The sequence below is a fragment of the Brachycentrus maculatus genome, unplaced genomic scaffold (genome assembly GCF_059751285.1).
Source record: "Brachycentrus maculatus isolate JH-2025_06_01 unplaced genomic scaffold, ASM5975128v1 h1tg000509l, whole genome shotgun sequence".
In the NCBI taxonomy this organism is placed as follows: Eukaryota; Metazoa; Arthropoda; class Insecta; order Trichoptera; family Brachycentridae; genus Brachycentrus; species Brachycentrus maculatus.
Window position 1 is genome coordinate 175283 of NW_028281255.1, and position 22810 is coordinate 198092.

At 31.1% G+C, this 22810-nt stretch overlaps 1 protein-coding gene and 1 long non-coding RNA gene across 2 annotated transcripts in view; one reads left to right on the forward strand and one right to left on the reverse strand.

Annotated features, from left to right (window-relative positions):
- Positions 1-22810, reverse strand: part of LOC148301877 (uncharacterized) — a 164223-nt gene that overhangs the window by 7156 nt on the left and 134257 nt on the right. The gene's annotated exons all lie outside the window — the stretch shown is intronic.
- On the forward strand, positions 17181-21973 carry LOC148301878 (uncharacterized). The gene is made up of 2 exons (XM_088272573.1): positions 17181-17243; positions 20825-21973. The coding sequence occupies exons 1-2, from the start codon at positions 17226-17228 to the stop codon at positions 21443-21445; spliced, it is 639 nt and encodes a 212-aa protein (XP_088128699.1). The 5' UTR covers positions 17181-17225; the 3' UTR covers positions 21446-21973.

The following is a 22810-nucleotide window of genomic DNA, read 5'->3' on the forward strand; positions in this document are numbered from 1 at the left end:
AATTGTGAACAGTATTTGGATCCTGAAAATTTAAGTAAATTTTTAATCCATACATGCGTTGGATACATCGCAATTCGTAAAAAAAAACGTAATTTGTTCTAAGTGTAAACCGATAAATTTACGAATCAAAATCAGGGATTCGGTAGCCATAAATACTTACCTATCTAAATGAGATTTCAGTACATAAAAGTGACTTATGTCGAAAGAAGGGGCAGTCAATTTGTTGGAACGCCACGATCCAACGCGCCGGCATATCGGAACATTCGACCTCATATATTTTTTTAAAATGGGATTTGCATGTATTATTTACCATAGTTATTTTGTAAAAGGTTTAAAGATCAATTTGTTGATTTTTGTTTCTTCTACCTTAGAACATCTTATTCTTCTTCTTCTTCATGAGCCGTCTGTCCTGTTGCTGGATTATAGGCCTCTTCCATATCGTTCCATTTCCTTCCTAAGTAGTGAAACCCCGATTTATGATAAGGACTTGCACACACCAAAATGTTGTATTAGTATTGTATTCATCGTCGATTCCTTATCTTAAAAATGAAGTAATTGAATCTGATCCTGCAGGATAAAAATTAAACATTTATTTCTTTATTTTAAACCATGAGATAAAGGATGGAAGGTTCATTTGGTCTAAACATAATTTATAAAAAAGTTAAAAAATAACAATTAAAACATAACGTGAATGCTATGGTATGATGGGTCATAGTTTAAGTTTTAGATTAATCTAGCAAGTCATAAAGTAATTTATGGCAAACAAAATGTAACATTAGTTTAAAAAAAAATAATTGGTGACACTTGTCACTTGTCATTAAAAATGGCTAATTTTTAAGACCTCATATGGCTCAATGTTTGAAAAGATTAAGAAAATACCATTTTTTGACATACAAAAAAGCTTAAAAAAACACATCTTCATGATAACTAGTAACATACGAGTATGTTGAGAATACGATTACGTATAAATAGGTATCAACCTGTTTATACGTAATTATACAAATATACCTCTAGGCTTGAATTCCGTACTTTTATCCAAAGATTTGAACTAAAAATCATACGAAATACTTGTGATTTGTCGTATCACTGTTATACAAATCATCAATTGCAAATTTTTGCTTGACCTCACCCGACCGAGCGAACTTCGGTCTTCAGGTATGTTAATTTAAAAGCCGTCGGTAGGTAGTCGTAGGAATACTGAGGGACAACTTTCCAATAAAAGTTGTTTGGAAATTCCTGAATACCTTTACAAATAGCGGAAATTTTCGTTCACCAGATATTGACAGGAAAAATTCGATATAAGGAAAAACCGCGTTGAATATTAAGAAAGTTTCTAGGTCAAATTGAATAAAAAACAACTAATTACTTTAAAAATTATTTAAGAAATCAATTGTGCATATTTTGTAGAAAAAGTGACAGAAGAACTCAAATGGTTACCGATAAAAAAGAGACTAACATAGAATATACTAATTTTTATATATAATTTTTTTAACCATAAATATTTTAAGGATAAAGTAGTTTTAAATAAAAAAAATCATAAACATGGTACTGGAAATAAGTATAAAATAAGACTGCCATTAAAAAAAAACGAGTCGCAAAGTTGTATAACGTATAACAGTTTAAAAATATATGATGAGATGCCTGAAGAATGTATAGTCTGAAAGAATTTAAAAAAGTGAATACGTAAATATATAAATATATATTATGTAATTTAAGTGTAAATAAATAGTTTGTATTAAATGTAATACATATAAACTGATAAATGTAATACATGTAAAGAGCATACAAGATGCTTTAATAATTAATAATAATAATTCTGAATTTGCCAATCACTTAATAGAAAATAATCACTCATTTGATAAAAATAAAGGTCTAAATATATTACACACATGCTATAGAGGACCTAAATTACATTACTTAGAAATGTGAAAAATTAAAAAAGGCAATTAATAATAATTTACAACTAATAAATACACAAGTAAATGATTTTGCTAAAAGTCCGTTATTAAATATGTTTCCAATCACTCATCATCCTTGATCCCTTTTGACTGTGACTGCCAATCAACACAAAAAAATAAAGCCACTTGAGATCTACCTAAGCTTCTTTCCCTAACCGTCAAAATATTTTGAATATTGTTTAGTAGATAGTGTTTTAGTATTAATCAGTCTTGATAAAGAAGCGGTTAGCTTCGAAACCGGCAGACATTATAATTAAGTTGTAAAAAAATGTTTTTAGTGTTTTTAATAAAAAGTTAAATTTTTAATTATAAAATGGAAAATCAAAACGTTATTGCTTCAAATATAAATTATACGTATAAACTAAACTCAAGAAAAAAGATAAAAATAAAAATAGGATATTTTGCATTTTTTTTCACCGCGTTAACCCATGAACTATTGTTTCAGCGCGATAAATCCCTAAGTATACTAAATTACATATCCGATAATAAATGGTAACAAAATGAGGACCATCAAACTGGCAGCCATTATAGATCTCTTATCAATGTGTAATTTACGGCGGCATTATTCACTTTTTTATGAACTTTCTCCCGCGTACATCCAAATATTGAGGGAAATTTCCATCAATAATAGTATTATACAACTCAGATTTAGTTTCGTAAATCATCGGCAGAGTTTAAAAAAAGTTACGCGTACTTTTTTGTTGGAGTAATTTGTGGTCATTGGACATTGAAATTCAATGTATAAGAAAAACATCATTATGAAAAAATGGTACTAGCCGCCTGATACTATACTACCATCTACATATAATGAATATATCGTAGTCATACAGGAGAAAGTGACCAAGTGCATTTTTTACAAAAACGTGATCATTGACGTTTTGATATCTTACTAGCTTAATATTGCCCTGAAAAATCTCAATGGATTTTAAACTTAGAAGTATAATGTATTGACTTGTTAAAAATGACTAACTGCATTGATGTTTATTTTCTTGCCAAGCAAAAGTGGCTTCAATGGCCCTCCTGAAAATTTTAAGTTTTGTTAGTTGGTCACTTTCTCCTGTACGACTACGATATGTATGTATATAAAAAAAATGTATATATCCTATCGGGGAACAGTTGATTTTTTTAGCTGTTTGAACCTGGATTAACCCTATCGAGTTCAAAAATATTATTTGAGACCCCCCAGAGTCACACAAATCAGGTTTTCTTTGCATTTTAATATAAAAAAGCTTAAATTGAACGTTTATAAAAACCACACTTATTCACTCATTTCAATAATTGGAGAGCAACGTTTCAAATATAAAAGGCGAGTGTTTTTGCCTAGAATTTTCACACATGAATAACATGAACTTATAGTAACTTTAAACATAAAGAGTAAATCCACTCACAAGTAGGCATAGGCTGTGAAACTTATAAAGTTGAAGTGTCTCTGAGTAGGGACATGATAAACGGTGTTGCATAAGCCGTAGCTAGATTACAGAGTCACTTGGACGTTAGGTAATTCAAAGAAATCAAATAAAATTCAAATATAAAACTGACCCGTGAAATGAGTAAAAAGAGTGTTTTAAATAAACCGCACTCCTAATTGTCATAGGTTGGGATAGCAGGTTGTAAGTAGTAGGTAAAATCCATCATAAAACAACACAGTGTTCCGTTAAGTGTGTGCCACGGCACACTGGTGTACCGTGGTGTTTAGTTGGTGTGCCGTGGAAAAAAGTATTTTGAAGATAACATCCTTATAAACAATTATTTTTTGACATCTCATCAAAGATGAAGAAGAATATGGAAGTCTGGGCATTTACGGGGCTTACGACCGTCATAGGCTGGTTTAAGTGATCACTTTACACACGTGTAACATTCACAAATTCAACCCATTATTGACAACCACACTACTCAAATTCTTGGAAGTTCTATATACAATATATGAACCAATTTAGAAACCTTGTTCATGAATCACTAGAACCTCACTAGAGACATCTATTGGTGAGATGTAAAGAACAAGGATGTAAAGTGATTCATAAACAAGGTTTCTAAATTGGTTCAAATATATAGAACTTCTAAGAATTTGAGTAGTGTGGTTGTCAATAATGGGTAGAATTGGTGAATGTTACACGTGTGTAAAGTGATCACTTAAACCAGCCGATGACGGTCGTCAGCCCCGTAAATGCCCAGACTTCCATATTCTTCTTCATCTTTGATGAGATGTCAAAAAATAATATGAAAATAACTCCTGTAATTGGAGATAATCCAGATTTTGTGAACAAGTATTTGGACACTCAAAATGTTGCTTATAAACAATTGCTGAAAATTTTGATCGCCTTCGCTCAGTTAAACAGGCTCACATTTCGCGTTGTACATGAAATATTTTCGCTTATATTAATTTTCCCAATAAATCAATATTAAATAAATATTTTTTTTCTTTGGTATACCTCAAAAATTTCTTGATTTAGCAGGTGTACCTTGAACAGAAAAAGTTTGTGGAACACTGAAATATAATACAATCCAAAATGATTGCATAAACTAATTTTGTCCGCCTCCGTGGTGTAATGGTCAGCACGCTCGGCTACCGTTCTGGAGGTCCCGGGTTCGATTCCCAAAGGGGGTAAAATAAATATAGGTGATTTATTCACTGTAATATTTATTCAATACTACCATGGACTGGTACCTGAAGCGGAGGCCTGATCACCTTTCCTTCATGTGTAAACGATCAAGATAACACTGCGTTTATATGACACAGTGCCCTGTGCATCATTGGGGTGCGGATAAGGGTTTTATTATTATTATTAATTCTGTAGGGGGTGCCTAATACATATAGCCAGGGCTGTCGAAGGTAGACATAAAAATCTCGGTGAGTGGTTATTTACTTACATTACTAACATTTTTGTAAAAAAATAAAAAAGTGAAAATGACTAACCACAAAGTAAATGCTTTAAATATTAATAATATTGAGAATATTAGCTTATCCAGATAATAAAAGATTAAAGAATGACATAAAGGACAATATATCTATTTGATCACTTGACACGACGCGATCTAGAATGGCTTCTTCTACTATTCAACGATACCATAGTAATGCGTTTGGGTAATACGCTTGCTAAGTTATAAGCGACATTAGTGGTATAAAAGTTGTGTGTTTGATTGCGTAATTTCTAAACCAGTGGTAGCCAAACGCGGCTCGCGAGCCCCTTCGGCTCTTTGGGGATCGAGTGCGGGTCTGGCACAAAAATGCGCGATTGACCCCCTGTGCTGATGAGGAAATATTTTTGGCAAAAATTGATTTCTGATAATAATACTTAAAGCGAGTTATATAATTGCACGAATATAATTGCATTTTTCGCTTTAAACGCCGTTTTCGTATGGAAAAAATGAGTTTTTCTTCGAAATAAATATATAGTTAAAAAAAAAGAGTAATTTAAAGATAAGAAGTAAAAACGATGAAGAAATATTTATGAATTTGCGAGATTCCAATATATATAAGCGAGTATTAATTAGGTTGTGAATAATGGGTAGAATGGTGAATGTTACACGCGTGCAAAGTGATAACGTAATTAGCCCATGACAAGCCCTGTAAATACCCAGAATAACTTTCGTATTCTTCTTCATCTATCTTTAGTGGAGAAATCCAGATTTGTGAACAAGGAATTGGACTCACCCATTATGTGACTTTTAAAAAAAATTCTGACTGTTTGAAAAAAAAGTCAGTCTACAGGTATTATGATTTTTCGAATAAAATTACTAATAGTTTTTTCCACAAATTTATGTGGAAAAAACTATTTAGATGTTATTTTATTCCATAAAATGCAGTTCCACAAAAAAATGTCAGTACAAAACATAAATCTATCTGGTGTCGGGTTGTGGTCCCGTGGTTAGTGTCGCGGACTCAGAGTCAGAGTTTCTCGGTTCGAACCCACTCTACCACAATTTGATACCTATTTCTAATAATGAGCCACTTAGGCTCAAAGAAATAGCATGAAAATGAAATATTTGTGTAAATAATAAAATCACAAATATTTCTCCTTAAAAAAATGTTTTTACGTTATTATTTATCTTATTGTAACGATAATCCTAATGTTGCCTTTTTTACTATGAAAAATTTTTTACTATTCAAGTTGATAAACAGTTTTTTTTTGCAAAGTATTTTGAAAGGTATTTTTTGCTTGTTATAAATACGTATTTTAAAATTAGTACTAAAGTTTATTTTCATAATAATACCATATGTATGAATGTGGTCAGAGAAATTTAATGAACCAATTTAAGGAGCAATTATCTTCTAAATTATTTCTTAGGATCTCTTAAAACTAATCAAAGATGAGGTACTGTTATTACTGTTCTGTTTATTTAATCCGACATAGAATTATACAGAAATCTTCGTGAGTTTCAATCAATTCACATTCATTCTTTGATAAAATAATGTATCGTAAAAGCCACTATACTCGTATGTAATGTAAAAAAAATCACAGTTGAAATTGATGACATTTATTGAAATTACCACAATCCATTTAAATATAAATTATAAACAGACTGTTAATTGATTAATACAGTAAAAACAATAATTTATTTACCATGTAAAAAATAACCGTAATAGCTAAAATAAATAAAATATATTATACATAAATACTATATAATATACATATATAATATGTTCACCTTCAGATACCTTGGAACACTCATGGTGGAGGATGGTAGTGTCCAGAAGGAACTGAACGTACGGCTCGGAATGGCAGGTGCCATATTCAATAAAATGCGCAATGTCTGGGACTCACTGCTTTACTCGACAGAAACCAGGTGTCGTCTCTTTAACGCCTGCATCCTAACAGTGTTGCTGTACGGATGTAAGTCGTGGGACCTCATCAAAGCTCAAAGCAAGAAACTAGCAAGTTTTGAAAATAGGTGCCTGGGGCGAATACTGGGTATAAAGTGGTATGACTTCGTCAGGAATAACGATGTGAGGAGAAGAACTCAACAGCACCTCATACTGGAAGTCCTGAAGAGGAGAAGGTGGACATGATTGGGACATGTCCTTAGAATGCCACCTGAGGGCATCAACCCCTCGTGTCTCTTCTTCCAACCCCGAGGATTCCGGCGCCCCGGAAGGCCGCTGACGACCATTCACCGACTCTATACTCAGCGGAATTACGAGACGCCGGACTGACCTGGGAGGAAGCCAAGGTGATGGCGCGTGACTGAGTGACTTGGAGACGTCTCGTGTTGGCCATATGCTCCACCTAGGGAGCGAACATGCAAAGAAGAAGATGAAGATATGATACATAAAATATGTATTCATTTAATTGATATGATTTTTACTCATATATAAATATTAGGGAACTAATATCAAATTTTAAAACCCGGAAAGTGTCGTATTTGGGACATGTGTTCAGAAGAGAGATTTACAAGCTACTGCAACTGATCACAAAGGATAAGATCGAGGGTCAAAAAGATGTCGGAAGAACGCAGATCTCCTGGCTCCATAATATACACGAGTGGACAGGAGTACAGAACTTACCATAGAAGAGCTTTCCGACTGCCCAAAATAGGGACACTTTCTCACAAGTAAAACGACACGTAAAGAAATATTATATAACAGTTTAGTGGGTGGAATTTTTCTAATAAAATATACGTTATGTATGCATTTGTTTATGGGGTATTAAACTCTGTGTTTTATGTTTACAAAATATCCACTTATCGGCATTATCAGACATAATTATGCTGTAATAACAAAATATTACATTTTATCGGGGCAACCATAATACCCTGTTTATCGCTTATCGTAAATATAAAACCAATTATTAGAATATACTTAATTTGACATATAACAATATTATTTTGTGTTTTATTGGGCTATTAATGTGCATATAAAAAGTACATATATACATAAGTATTTCATAAATTTTCCACAACATTTGACCATGTTTTATTTGTAGTTATTTTAAAATAATACTTTAGTTTTATAACATGTATCATACATATATTTTGTCCGCCTCTGTAGTTTGATGGTCAGCACGTTTAGCTACCGTTCCGGAGGTCCCGGGTTCGATTCCCGGGGGGGAGGAAGTCAAAAAAATATAAGTGATTTTTCACTCTAATATTTATTAAATATTACCCTGGACTGGTACCTGAAATGGAGGGCTTATCACCTTTTTTCTTCATGTGCTAATGAGCCAGATTACAATGCGTTTATATATAATGCAGTGCCCTATGCACCATTTGGTGCGGAGAAGGGTATAAAAAAGGTATAGTAAGAAGAAAAAAAATAAACACAAAAAATTTTTTTTTTGGAGATTGTGCATTGTCATTTTGAGCTGTGTATTTTCTCGTTTTTGTGAAATTCATTTTGACAATAAATTATTTTCGAAGGTGCGTAAAAGATAATGTCGATTTTAATGAGAAATTGAACGACAAAAACAAAGAAAGGTCTCCGAAATATTTTGTCACAGCGTGCCTTGGTACATACGTAACAGTAACACTTACTATTCTTGTACTGTCTCCATTTTTACAACGGACGGGTGGCCATAACAAAACTTTTTACCTACGTTTGAGTATTATTTTAGATTACTTCATTTTATTGTACATATGACTGCTAAAGAATTACCATTCGTTCCGGTTTTGTAGTAATTTTGTCTTCTGTACGTTATTTTTTGACATCTCAACGTAGATGAAGAAGAAAATAGAAGTCAGGGTTAACGACCGTCATAGGCTTAGTTTAGTGGTCACTTTACACACGTGTAACATTCATATATACTACCAATGATTGACAACTGCTCTACTTAAATTTTCGAAACTTCTAGATATGTATATTGATCAAACCCGTAACACAGTATATACGAGTTCACGAGAGCAATCTATGTTGGAATGAGGAAACCTTTTATTAAGCAGAGACTCTTTTCATTTGTATATGAGGTTCGAATCCTGGATTATATTCACATACTCGAGAAATGCTTGAAAACATGTTGCATATTTGTGTTAATTAAGAATTTTTATTAAGAAAGCTAGTCGAAGCTTTTATTCGTTTTGAGATATTGTGTATAGATTAAATATTAAACAAGCTTTACTAACCAACGAACTAACCATTACGCCACTTCTCCGTAGGGGTAGGCAGAGAGAATAGAATGCCACACCAATCTGTCTTGGCAAACAATCGCTTCGACCATATTCATGCATCTCCTCACACATACCCGCCAATTATTCTGACTCCTGACATGACCGCATTAAATTATTTAAAACACTTGATCATGCCATGTTTTCTTCGGTCTTTCTCCGCTTTTATTTTCAACTATATTCGCCTAAAAAAAATGATTAACCGGTTTTTCTTCACTGATTCGATTCACATGCCCAAACCTTCTCAAAATTATCTTAAATAATCGTTTTTACTTTGGCTAAGATTATTTTGAGATGGTTATTCTCTGATTGCTCTAATTTTGTCACAACGCTGCATTTGCGCGAATCGCACAACGCGCATGTTTTTATGTTTATATTTTACTTTTTGTTCTATTCAACTAGAATGAACCTCAGAAATGCGTGGTCGGGTGTAGCTAGTTTAGTTAAGTTAATGTAAGACTAGATAAATATAAAACTGATAACTCACAAGTGGATCAAAATCTAAATTTGTAAACAAAAATTTAGATCCAATCAAAATATTCTGTCTCATTTCTTTTATGTATTCATTGATGTCCGCCTCTGTAGTGTAATGGTCAGCACGCCCGGCTACCGTTCTGGAGGTCCCGGGTTCGATTCCCAGGGTGGTCAAATAAATATAAGTGATTTTTTCACTGCAATATTTATTCAATATTACCCTGGACTGGTACCTGAAGCGGAGGGCTGATCACCTTTCCTTCGTATGTAAACGATCTAGATAACACTGTGTTCATATGAAGCAGTGCCCTATGCACCATTGGGGTGCGGATAAGGGTTTTATTATTTTATTATTTATTTATTGATTCAGCATTTACTTTGTGGAATGACATGTTGAGTATTTTTTAAAATATTAAACACTTATAATTACGCTAAGTAATTTATTACAACTGTTTAATTTTAAAAATAGTGTCTTAATTCCATATAAATTCAAAGGAATTGTCACTTATGCTTCAAAGGAAAAGCTATTTACTTTAAAAGGTAGAATAATTACTTAAACCAACCGTCAACAGGTCTTAACAGCTGTAAACATCCAGACATATTAGATTTAGAGATAATTTAAATATTCTCGACCAAAATTTGTGATCGATACATACTAATTTATTTCTAAATATGAGATTCTGATCATTTTGCTTTGAAAAAAGGACCAAAAAATATTTTCTACGTGCCTCAAAGTGTAGAAAGTACACGAAATGGCTTGACAGTCTATAGCGAATAAGAAGGTAGATTCCAATGTAATTATTTTACCTTCTAAAATAAAACATAACCGAGTTGGCGAGTGAGTGGGTATTTTCGGTTGTAGCCAATTCTTACCTAAGTGATTTACGAGTAATATGTAGAGCATATACGGAAAAACCATATATGTCTATAAGTATGGACCACACATCGCTCACTCCTTTCAACAACGTCACATATGAAAAATTGTAAATTTTCAGTTCGGAATGACCAGAAAATGTTCTATATTCCAGCAAAAACGGCATATTTTTAACTTAATTTGTATTTACCCGCTACAGCGCAGAAAGTGTTATTTTTGCGTTTTGAAGAATATTCTTTAATTATTTTTTTAATAAACTAAATATACTTCAAATGAAGAAAAAACATTCAGGTAATACCTAAAAAGATCTGACCAGTAAAATGTTCAATAAGTGGCTTGATATTTATTTTTAATATATTTTATTATATTTGTAAACTTTAAAATCTCCTAAAAAATCAAGTTTTTTGAAATATGACGTTGTTAAAAGGAGTGAACGACATGGTAGATCGAATTAAAAAATAATCAATAAAGCAATCGAATCAATTTCTTAAAATCATTATTTTATCTTACAAAAGATACAAAGAATGTAATCTAAATTAAAATAAAATATTTTTCTTTAAGTTTTCCTTAGTAAATACCATTATTTCTTAAAAATCTACTGTGACACGTGTTTCGATGCATTCCGCATCATTTTCATATAAATGATGCGGAATGCATCGGAACACGTGTCACAGTAGATTTTGAGAAAAATTGTACAAATTTCACCACAAAATGACTGCCGCATGTGTGAGGAAGGGATTAAAAGGGTAAGGGTATGGTATAAAAATAGAATTTGCAGGAAGAAAAAGGAAAGGAGAGGAATTAATGCGAGTGGAATCATCTACGTAAGAAGAATATATTCATCAAACTAGAAACAGTGTTCGAGAGTTTTTGATCACTAAAATGAATATTGAGTATTTACAGTGTTTAAAGATGATGCGGATTGCATAGAAATACGTGTCACAATAGATTTAAAGAAACAGTGGCATTTACCAAGTAAAAGTTCAATTAAAAATGAGTATTTAATTAATTAATATAGTTTTCCTCTCAACCGCGTCCCCAAAAAGTTTTGCTTTGAAAGAAATTTCAACCAAAAATACACATTAAAAGTAGCTATTAAAAATACGTGATGACTGTCAAAGTGTGTATTTACGTTTCGTGGAAATTCATCTAATAGAACGATCACACGCTGAAAACCACGATTAGACTCGTGGTCAGGGTTGCCAGGTATTCGGTATTCTACCGAACCGTTCATTTTAGAACCGTGCTCGGTGTTCTGTATGACAAAAATACCGAATAATAATAATAATAATTTGGATAATTTGTATTTGTATTTGTATTTGGCTGTGAAACATGGCACCTTACAAGGGCCCAGAGCAGCCGTGTACTAAGCTTTGAGAATAGGTGTTTGCGGAGAATTTTAGGCGTGCGGTGGTTTGACTTTGTGAGGAATGAAGAGATAAGGCGTAGGACGCAGCAAATCTTGGTCACAACTGTCGTCAAGAAAAGGCTTGGCCATGTACACCGCATGCCTCCTGAGAGCCTTAATCAAGCTTGCCTCTTTTACAAGGCATCAGGTTCGCGCCGCCCAGGACGACCACTGCTGACAATTCGTCGGCAGTTCTCGTCAGAACATCGGGACGCGGATCTGACTTGGGAGGATGCAAGGGAGATGGCAGCCGACAGAAAAGCCTGGAGACAGTTTGTGGACTCCATATGCTCCACCTAGGGAGCGGATGTGGTATATTTTTTATTTTTAAATTTGTATAGCGCCATTTTCGTAAAATACTACCTAAGGGCGCTTATAAAGACACAGATAATAATAATAATAATAGAATGATGACGATAATGATAAACAAAAAATAATGGATTAAAACGTCGTCAATCGGTCTCGGGCCGACGAGTCTGGAACGAGGAAATGATGAGCCAACAAATGAAAACGCCTTCCTCTTGATCCCATGGGCTGGAGATGGCCAAGGTGTTGGGCAGGACGCCTTCCTGAGCGATGGTCGTCACGCTGGAGGGCAGCTTGTTGAGCTCCTCGTCATTGTGGATGGCCAACTTCCAACTTCCAGACTAGCACAGTTCAAACGGGACTTCACTTTTATCCTCTTTTGCCGCCCTTCCGTGATCCGACATGTTGGTTTTGTCTCTGAGGTTTTCCGCTTACACTTTCATACGAATGGGGGCTGGCGTAATTGAGGTATTCAAGGTTGTAGCTCGTTATTGTCTTTGCACATTTTTATTGCATTAATTTATTCCCGAAGTATGGGCGGTTCGGTAGTTTTTTATGATTATTTTTTCTCCCTAATAAACGATGCTTTTATTAACCAAGAATATCATGCTGTACTTCGCTATATAACAGTTCTATGGGCAACTTTCTTTCCAGCTGTGGAAAGGCTGTTGCTTGTGTGGAATGCTATCAAAATATATTTTCGTGAAGAGGGTGACAATAAGTGCAATAAGATTATTTGGTCCTTCGTTGTTAATGAAATCAGTGGATTGCAGAGTGTAGGATGGCCGTAATTAATGAAGTATGGATATGGTGATGGCTTAATTATGTATACGATGTAATTTCAGAAGGCGAATGCGAATATTTTAGAAGGCGAATGTAGTTGGAAAAAGAAGCAGAGGAAGACCGAGGAAAACTTGGCACAATCAGGTATGTCAAATACTTGAAAGCGGCCGGGTCAGGAGTCGTTATAATCGTCGGGTATGTATAAGGAGATGCATGAATATAGAAGAGGCAAAGAATGTTTGCAAAGACAGAGTGGTGTGGCATTCGATTCTCTCTGCCTACTCCTGTGGAGAAGCGGCGTGATAGTTAGTTAGTAAGTTAGTTATGTAATTTCAGTCTGACATGTCGCGAAATGCATGGGACAGTTAAAGTAAAAAGCATTGCTGGAATCGTGCATTACTGAGAAACAATATCATTTTTATAAGTTAGGTTAACTAGTTGCTTTTGTGCATTGGTACATTGTATTTAAGTAAATAATATAAATAAACAATTAAAACTTTTTTGCTCACTGTTCTGTATTTATTTGGAAAAGACCTGGCAACCCTGCTCGTGATCATATTAAAATACTTTTGTAATTGTTGTCATTGTTCGGGGAAATTTCTAGTTTCGGAATTGCATCTTTTAATGGCATCGTGTTATGCATTGTCGCTAAGTTGAAGTGTATACTTGGTTCGAAATAATTATTTGGAAATAAGTGCGCTTTACAGTAATTGTAGGTACATATAAAAACATACAGCGTAGCCCAAAATTCATCACCCTATCGGAAGATGTTATAATTTTTGTAAATAGTATCGTACGCCAATCATATTTGAGGCGAGTGTTTTTGCCTAGAATATTCACTCATGAATTACATGAAATTATAGTGATTTTTAACATAAAGAGTAAATCCACTCACGAGTAGGCACAGGCTATAAAACTGAAAAAGTTGAAACCTAAGTAGGGTCACGATAAGCGGTGTTGCATAAGTCGTAGCTAGATTTCAGAATATAAAAATAATATATATAAAAGTAACTCCTGTAATTGGAGATAATCCAGATTTTGTGAACAAGTATTTGGACACACTCAAAATGTTGTTGATTTCAGAATCACTTGGACGTTAGGTAATTCACTTATATTTGACATTTCTAAACTAGACAGCTGCAGTATAAAAAATGACCCATTAGAGTGGCGCAAAATTAATAATCCAATTTTGTTTTTAGTTATTTTTTTACTAATAAAAAAAAGTAATTAAGAGTGAGTGATGGAAATCTTTATTTGGACCATGATGATATCCGTCACGTAACTGCCTCTATTGAAGATACACATTTGTGCTCGTTTTATCTATTTGTTTGTATACAGCAGCTGTCTAGTTCAAAATGTCAAATATGACTGACGTACTACGCCATTTGCAAAAAGTATTACATGTTCCGATATGGTGATTTATTTTGCGCCACCCTGTATAAAAAATATAGGATATTTATAACTTGGAAAATGCCAGAAAAGCGCATATATTTTTGCTTAAAAAACCCCCTTTTAAAATCACTTAAATATTTTAGTGGATGTTCAAAAACAAAATCAATAAAAAATTCAGTATAAACAAAAATTATTCAACTATATAGCTATAATATTTGCACTTAATATGTAATATACAGGAGTATTCGATTGTTTGCGAGTACACCGAATTTGTCTGCACAAGATTTTATTAAATTTATTTAATTAGACTTTTTTAGAGAAAACATAATTTTTAAAAATCATTACTTTTCTTTAACACTTTTCTTTTGAAAACCAGATATTTATTTCGAAAAAATACTTAATTTTTTAGTACAAAAACGGTATTGTAAGAAAAAATCAATAGCATTAGATTTTACCTGGGTTTGAAGAAAATTATGTTACGATTTATCGTATGTTGGGCCTTTATACAATATGTGGAAACTATAGTTTTTTTCCCTGATAACCTCCCACGTCTTGAAAGGTGGCGAGTCTCAAAAGGTCGCTTATAAAAAGTTTTCAAGTCGATCATGAAAATAATTTATTACCTGTGTGATATTTGTTACTGTTTTTTATTTCGTTGTTGAAATTTTATAAGAATCATTTTATAAAAATGCGATGTTTAAGTGCTTAAATGGTAGCATATAAGGACTTTCAATTTAATGTTACGTTATTTTGTGTAAATAAATTTGAAAGAAAAGCTTTATATTACTTAACATTTTGAGTGTGTCCAAATTTTTGTTCGCAACTCTAGATTATCTCCAACTATAGAAGCGGTTTATTATATTTATATCTCAACTAGATAAAAAAGAATATGGAAGTCTAGGCATTTACGGGGTTTACGACCGTCATAGGCTGGTTTCGGTGATTACTTTACACACGTGTAACATTCACTAATTCTACCCATGATTGACAACCACACTACTCAAATTTTTGGAACTTCTATAAGTATTTTTCAAATTCGATGCAAAGTGCTTGAATCACTAGAATTTCACTAAAGACATCTATGGTGAGATGAAAGAAGCTTTATATTGAGCAGAAACTCTTACATTTGTATGTGAGGTCCGAATCCTGGATTATAATCACATGCGTGAGAAATGCTAGAGAATATCCTTTTCATTTTATTACTTTACCTTATAATTTGACCACATACCATATTATTCTTTATCTATGTTGAGATGGCAAAAAATATATATATAAAAATAACTCCTGTAATTGGAGATAATCCAGATATGTGAATAACTATTTGTACACACTCAAAACGTTGAACTGTATTTATACGTCATTTATACTGGTATTAAATGAAAGCTTCATTTGGAAGTAACCAACCGGCATTCTCATTTTTATATAAAAAAAACTTTTTCCCCTATAAACTCGATAGCTGTCCGTTAAGATTATTTATGATAAATGGCTTATATTGGGGAATTACTTCAAGTTTAAAAAAATACAAATAACACAATTATTTTTATTTTTCTACACATTTCTTCATCAAACTGATTCGGAATTTTTATTTTCGTTGCTGTTAATGAAAATGATAACGCTTCATTTTTACTATTTCGTTTTACATACTTAAAGATTATGTTTTTTTGCGGGGATCTCGCTAAAACAAAATTTCTAACAATGAGCCGCTTTGGCTCACATAAAAAGTATGAAATTGAAATATTTGTGTAATTAATAAAAAAACACAAATATATCTCTTTCCTTAAAAAAACGAAAAAATCCCTGCAAACATTTGACGTCGTATATATATATATATATATATATATATATATATATATATATATATATATATATATATATATATATATATATATATATATATATATATATATATATATATATATATATATACATATATATATATATATATATATATATATATATATATATATATATATATATATATATATATATATATATATATATATATATATATTTATATATATATATATATATATATATATATATTTATATAAAACGTGGTAATATTTTTCTTTATAAATTGGGTGTAAATAATATGTAAAGTGGGTGTATAATAATAAAATAAACAATGTGTTGCTTTGTAATTAAAGAAACGACAATAAAAGTTTATTCTTAATTTATCTTTATAATATGTTTCTATCTATCTATCTATCTATTTATCTATCTGATTCTGACAGTTCAGAATATTATATTTTTTCTATCGGAAGTCTTTTGTTTTATTCTGTGCGACGCATGCGACATCTGGTGGTAGAACTTTTTTATGTAGGTACTATTTGTAAGTACTTAATAAAATGTATAGGTAGGTACCTAGGTATTTTATTACATATATATATATATATATATATATATATATATATATATATATATATATATATATATATATATATATATATATATATATATATATATATATATATATATATTTTAAATTAGTTTTTCTTAGAAACAAATATATGGTTTAAAAAAAAGAGTTAAAAAAATCAATAAAAATTAGTTAATCAATAAAAAAATAAATAGAATCCAATTTGTGTTAAAAAATTTGGCCGTGAACAAACATGCGGCTCTCAGCGCTCTCGGACGCTTACTGAATTCTATTATTGAGGGTAACGCCTTAAACAAATGTTTAATTTAATTCTTGAAAAATATCAGTTTAATTATATTTGATGTATTTTTATATCGTGAATGAATAATGTTATGCGAAATGCAATCAGCCGACCGGTTCGCCTGCTCGGTTTGCATTTGATTTACTTAGCTTTTTGAACGGAGAAAGATCGCAATTGAGATGAAAAGTATAAAAGAGACTGAAATTTGAGACTAGGTATCATTCGAGTAGCGCGTTTTGTGAGTAACTAACGGAGGAGTGACACTTCCCTTCAAGATGAATACCTTTAGCTTTGTAAGTGACTTTCCAATTTTGCAAGCGTGACAGTGAAAACATCCCAAATTTTACGTAATAACCTCCCAGGACTGTAAAACTTTTCGAAAACGTCGCCAAATTTTAATCCTTAGAGCCTTTTTTTTAAACACCGTGACATTTGTGAATTTATCTATAGAGAATTATTCAATCACAAACTATTTTTTATTTTTTCTATTTTTTTTTTACAAATATGTTAGTAATATTGGTATACAACCCTCACCGAGATTTTTATATCTTTAAATGTATTTTAATGTGATTTTTTGACATTAAAAGTCACATAAAAATACATAAAAAGGATATCAAAATCTCGGTGAGTGGTTTTATGTATACCTACTAATATTACTAACATTTTTATAAAAAAAATAATGAGTTAAAATGACTAACCACAAAGTAAATGCTTTAAGTATTAATTATATTGAGAATATTATTTAAACGTTCTTTATGTAAACATTTTTTTCTACCAATATAATATTTTTGACAGTTATAACGAATTCTTTAAACCAAGCTAGATCGATAAAAGTTTTGTTAAATACTTGAACTAATTTTTAATTTCTTAAAAAAAATACTGCAATTTCTTGGTGGTATTGTATTTTATATAATAAAACAACAACTAAACAGCATTTTTCACTTTTATTTTAGTAAATCAGTCTGAAGATATCGGTGAAGACGAGGTTCTGTTATAAATCAAGTAAAATAAAAGTGAAATTAGTTATAAAGCAATCATTTTATGGTTTAATATTGAATTAATTCTGTATTTGAATAATTCTGTATTATTTTACGAATACTATTTTACTGACAAAAAATAAAATAATTTCATTAATGGATTGAATGTAATCATTGTAGCAGTTTGATATTTCAAATGTATTTTGAGAAAATATTTTTTTTTCCGAAATCCTCGATGGAACAGCATTTTGTATAAAAAAATTATATTGAACGACATATTGATATTATTTTCTATTTTCATTTTATTTGACCAGCGACCAACTTTCGACAACGTAAATCATCATCACCAGTCCGATGATGTCTGTAACGTCACTAGTAAAATAAAATATAAGTGTAAAAAGCTTTTTTCATAAATTGATGCGGTAGTCAGTGTGTGATAATATATAATATTTTCAATTTAAATTTTATTTTAATTCCGCTATTTTTTTTAAATCAGCTGTGATACCAATTTGATGCATTAAGCATCAATAGATAATGATGCTGAATGCATCAAAATTTCAAAGTGGTATTTTTAGTCAAATTTAAGAAAAAGTGTAAAACAATCTATTAAGTAGTTTTAAAAAAATTCTCAAATTAGTTTTTCTGATCATTTCTAAATTTCAAATCATCAAACTCAATTTGTTTTGATTTTAAATTTTGCTTAAATTATTTATAAAAAAAACAGACCTAAGTAGCTTCTTCTTTTAAACTCATAACTCATATAGTACAAACTTATTTTTTATTTTTCATTTTCATCTTTAAGATTATTTGTTTTCTATTAAAATCTAATAATTGTAATTTATATTAGGACTTTATACTAGGATAAATATTGTATTCTTTCCAGTGTCCTTTATTTTAACCTAAAATAAAATGTATTTCCACACACAAGCCATACCTTTGTGGGATATTTTTTGTAGTTGTAATTATAATATATTGTGAAATGCGAAAAACGCAAAAAAAAACTGATAAATTAAAATTGAATTTAAAAAATACTAGCAAAAATCATATTTAACTTAAAAGTCCCTTTTTTAACATGTGTATTGATAATTTGACTAAAAATGTGTGATTTCACTGATGGCTAGTTAATTTATATTTATTTTATCAATTTTTCAGACGATTCCAATTTTTCATAATGTTGTTTTATGAAAAAATTCATCAAATACCTATGGGTCTAAAGTATTGGCTAAAACGTTAAAGAAACTTCAAGTAATATATATATATATATATATATATATATATATATATATATATATATATATATATATATATATATATATATATATATATATATATATATATATATATATATATATATATATATATATATATATATATATATATATATATATATATATATATATATATATATATATATATATATATATATATATATATATATATATATATATATATATATATATATATTATATAAATATATATATATATATATATATATATTATATATATATATATATATATATATATATATATATATATATATATATATATATATATATATATATATATATATATATATATATATATGTATATATATATACATATATAAATATATATATATATATATATATATATATATATATATATATATATATATATATATATATATATATATATATATATATATATATATATATATATATATATATATATATATATATATATATATATATATATATATATATATATTTATACCACTATTTCTTAAAATCTAATGTGACACGTGTTTCGATGCATTCCGCATCATTTTCAAACACGGTGTTATAAAATGATGCAGAATGCATCGAAACACGTGTCACTGTAGATATTAAGAAATAGTGGTATTTACTGAGTAAAACTTTAATTAAAAATGGATATATTTTACCACAAAGTGACTGCCGAATCAATTGATGAAATTATTTATAAATTAATTTAAGCTGGTCAAAGTGATGACATTGAGTACAGAATCAATTTTCATCACTAAGTAAAAAGCGAATTAACCACCACACTAAGTGACTTGAATATAAAAATATCATGATTTCTCAATCAAATATCTACTGCTAAATTTTTATCGGTTATAAATCTGCTAAATGAGATTGAACATAAAAAAATCGTATTCACTATTCTAAATATTAAAGTTTAAATTTGAATACTGATCGACCAAAGGCTAATTTCAAGGCAAAGTTTAGCCTAGATTTCTAGCTCTAGAATAGCAATATAATAAAATACATAAAATAATGTAATGTAATTAAAACGAAAATGTAAATTTTTCATATTTTCTTAGTGAAATTTGCTACATAAAGATTTTTCTGGAAAACATATTCCTGAATATGTCAAGGGAACGTTGTAATACAGTAAATATTATAGTATTTTAACTTTCTCATTGCTCTTTAATAAAATGAAAATTTAAAAATTGTAATTTTTATTCAAATACATATTTTATTTTAAATAAAACTAAGCAAAATATTTTGTCTCCAACGGTAAAATACACGTCTGACTTTAATGAAATTCTAGTACCTACATACTCATTATGTATTCAAATTTACGACGAATATTTAACAGATTCCATTTCAAAAAAATACGTTTTAATAACGCGGAGAAAGAATAACGTTATCTTTACAGGATTCAGTATTTACTTTTCCCTAAAAATCCTTAGCAATTCAATAAAAGCTGTCAGAGAAAAAGAGTATAAGATAACTTTGTTATTCAACTAAATTCATTCAATAAGAGGAGCCTTTATTCGATTTCCTTTGACTTTCGTATTTTATTTCAGCAGGGTAGAGATGAACCCGTATTAGACGTATTAGTATTACGGTATTACATTGCGGAATCTCGATCTTATTTTACGTTCTGTTTTTTAGCTGGCACTCTTCTCAGTGGGATGTCTCCAACTTCTGTCATCGGCGATGCCTTCAGGGTCTGGATACTCCCAGTGGCAGCCATCGCAGCAGGTCCAGCAGTACGAACAGGACCAGACTCCTCAGGCATCACATTACGATGAAGGAGGACAGGACTTCTCATCAGGATGGGCCGGATCTAGTTTCGGAGGAGACGAAGGCTTCGGGGGATCCGATTTCGGAGGTGATTCAGGCGGATACGGACACGAAGAGTCTTACCCGATCAGCGAACACGTAGAAGTCGTTAAACCGAACATCGTGCCGATATACAAACACGTCCAGATCCCGATCCACAAGAATTACCACATCAACGTTCCTCATCCCATCATCGTTCCAGTTCAGCACCCTTATCCGATTCAAGTACCGGTGAACAGACCGGTTCCCGTACCCCAAGTTCATGAAATCACCATTCCCATAGAAAAAGTGGTTCCGTACCCTGTAGAAAAGGCTGTACATTACCCTGTGGAAAAGAGAGTACCTTACAAGGTGGAAAAACACGTGATCGTGCACGTTGACAAGCCATACCCCATCAAGATCCCATACATCAAGACCGTCTACCATACCTCCAAGGGTCATGGACATTAGACCAAATATAACCTCATAATCATCAAGTCATGGCGATCTCTTTCGCCAACATCATTTGTCTTCTTTCCATCATTTTTTTCTTAAGATCATTAGCTTCAAAAGTGAGGCCTTTATCCCCCAGGGTATTCTCAAGCCGCGTGTTACAACTCCTTAAACGCGTGTTACGATTTCAATCATACCTCGTATAATGCCATATTATCTTTCTTAATTAAATACCACTTATTCTTCGCTCACCTCATATTTATCTGTGATCGTAAAACATAGAAACTGTATTAATGTAACATTTCAACCAGTTTTGGTGTTTCCGGTCAGATGATGTTGTACAAGCAGATCGTTTCCTTTGTCTGGTACTTTCCTTTTTCTTGTACTTTCTATATTTTCTTCCTTTTTTATTATTTATATCCATTACTTGTCATGTTCATTCGCTAGAAAGTAGTGCTATATAAAATAATGCTACGCCTTCTTGTTGTTATTGTTGATTCGTTTGTAATATTTTGTACTTTTATACTTTGTTAATAAAGTTCTTGTTTGAAAAATACTGGTTATTGATTGATACCCGAAATATAATTGAGACCAGGGGCGTGCCTTCTATATAGGCAGAAAAACAGTGCTTATCCTAACTTATCAAAGTGACATATAATGCAACCAGTACCTACCCTACCTTACTAAGTAGTACTAGCTTACCTTACAACCTACCTCTACTGCTCACCCTAGTAAGTGAACCTAGCTTACCTTACTACCTACCTCTACTGCTATCCTAATTAATTATCTGTGAACGCCACTGATAGTGACCATACATTTCTAATCCAATGTCACGAATCTGCATTTCTAGTTTTGATCTACGTACTATATGATAAATAACCATCTGAAATTAAAGATTATATTGATATTTAGATATTTCAAAGTTATTTAGCTGGATTATTATAATAACAGTAAAAATTGATTAAAATAATAATAATTTATAATACAAACGTCAATCTCTTAAAATTACATTTTTGCTTATTTCTCGACATTGAAAATAAATAAGTGATATGGGCATTAAAAATTATTACCGCCATAACATTGAAAAGTAAATATATAATAAAAAATATGCTTGTTTCAGAATATTTGTAATTTATATGTTTTGAGAAAAATTATGTCGGTCTGACAGATTGCTGCTATGTAGAACACCAAGATGAAAAGAAAATTTACATTTTGCTGATATAAAGAACGCTGGGTAGCCTTTTACGAATGCTCGGTATTGGCTATCTAAGTTTAAGTTCTGTTAGGTCACCTGTGCGATTGACCCGCAAAGACTGTTAGTTGTCGAATGCAGCTAGGTCATGTGCGCGCTTGACATCTAAAGACTATTGGTTGTCGACTACG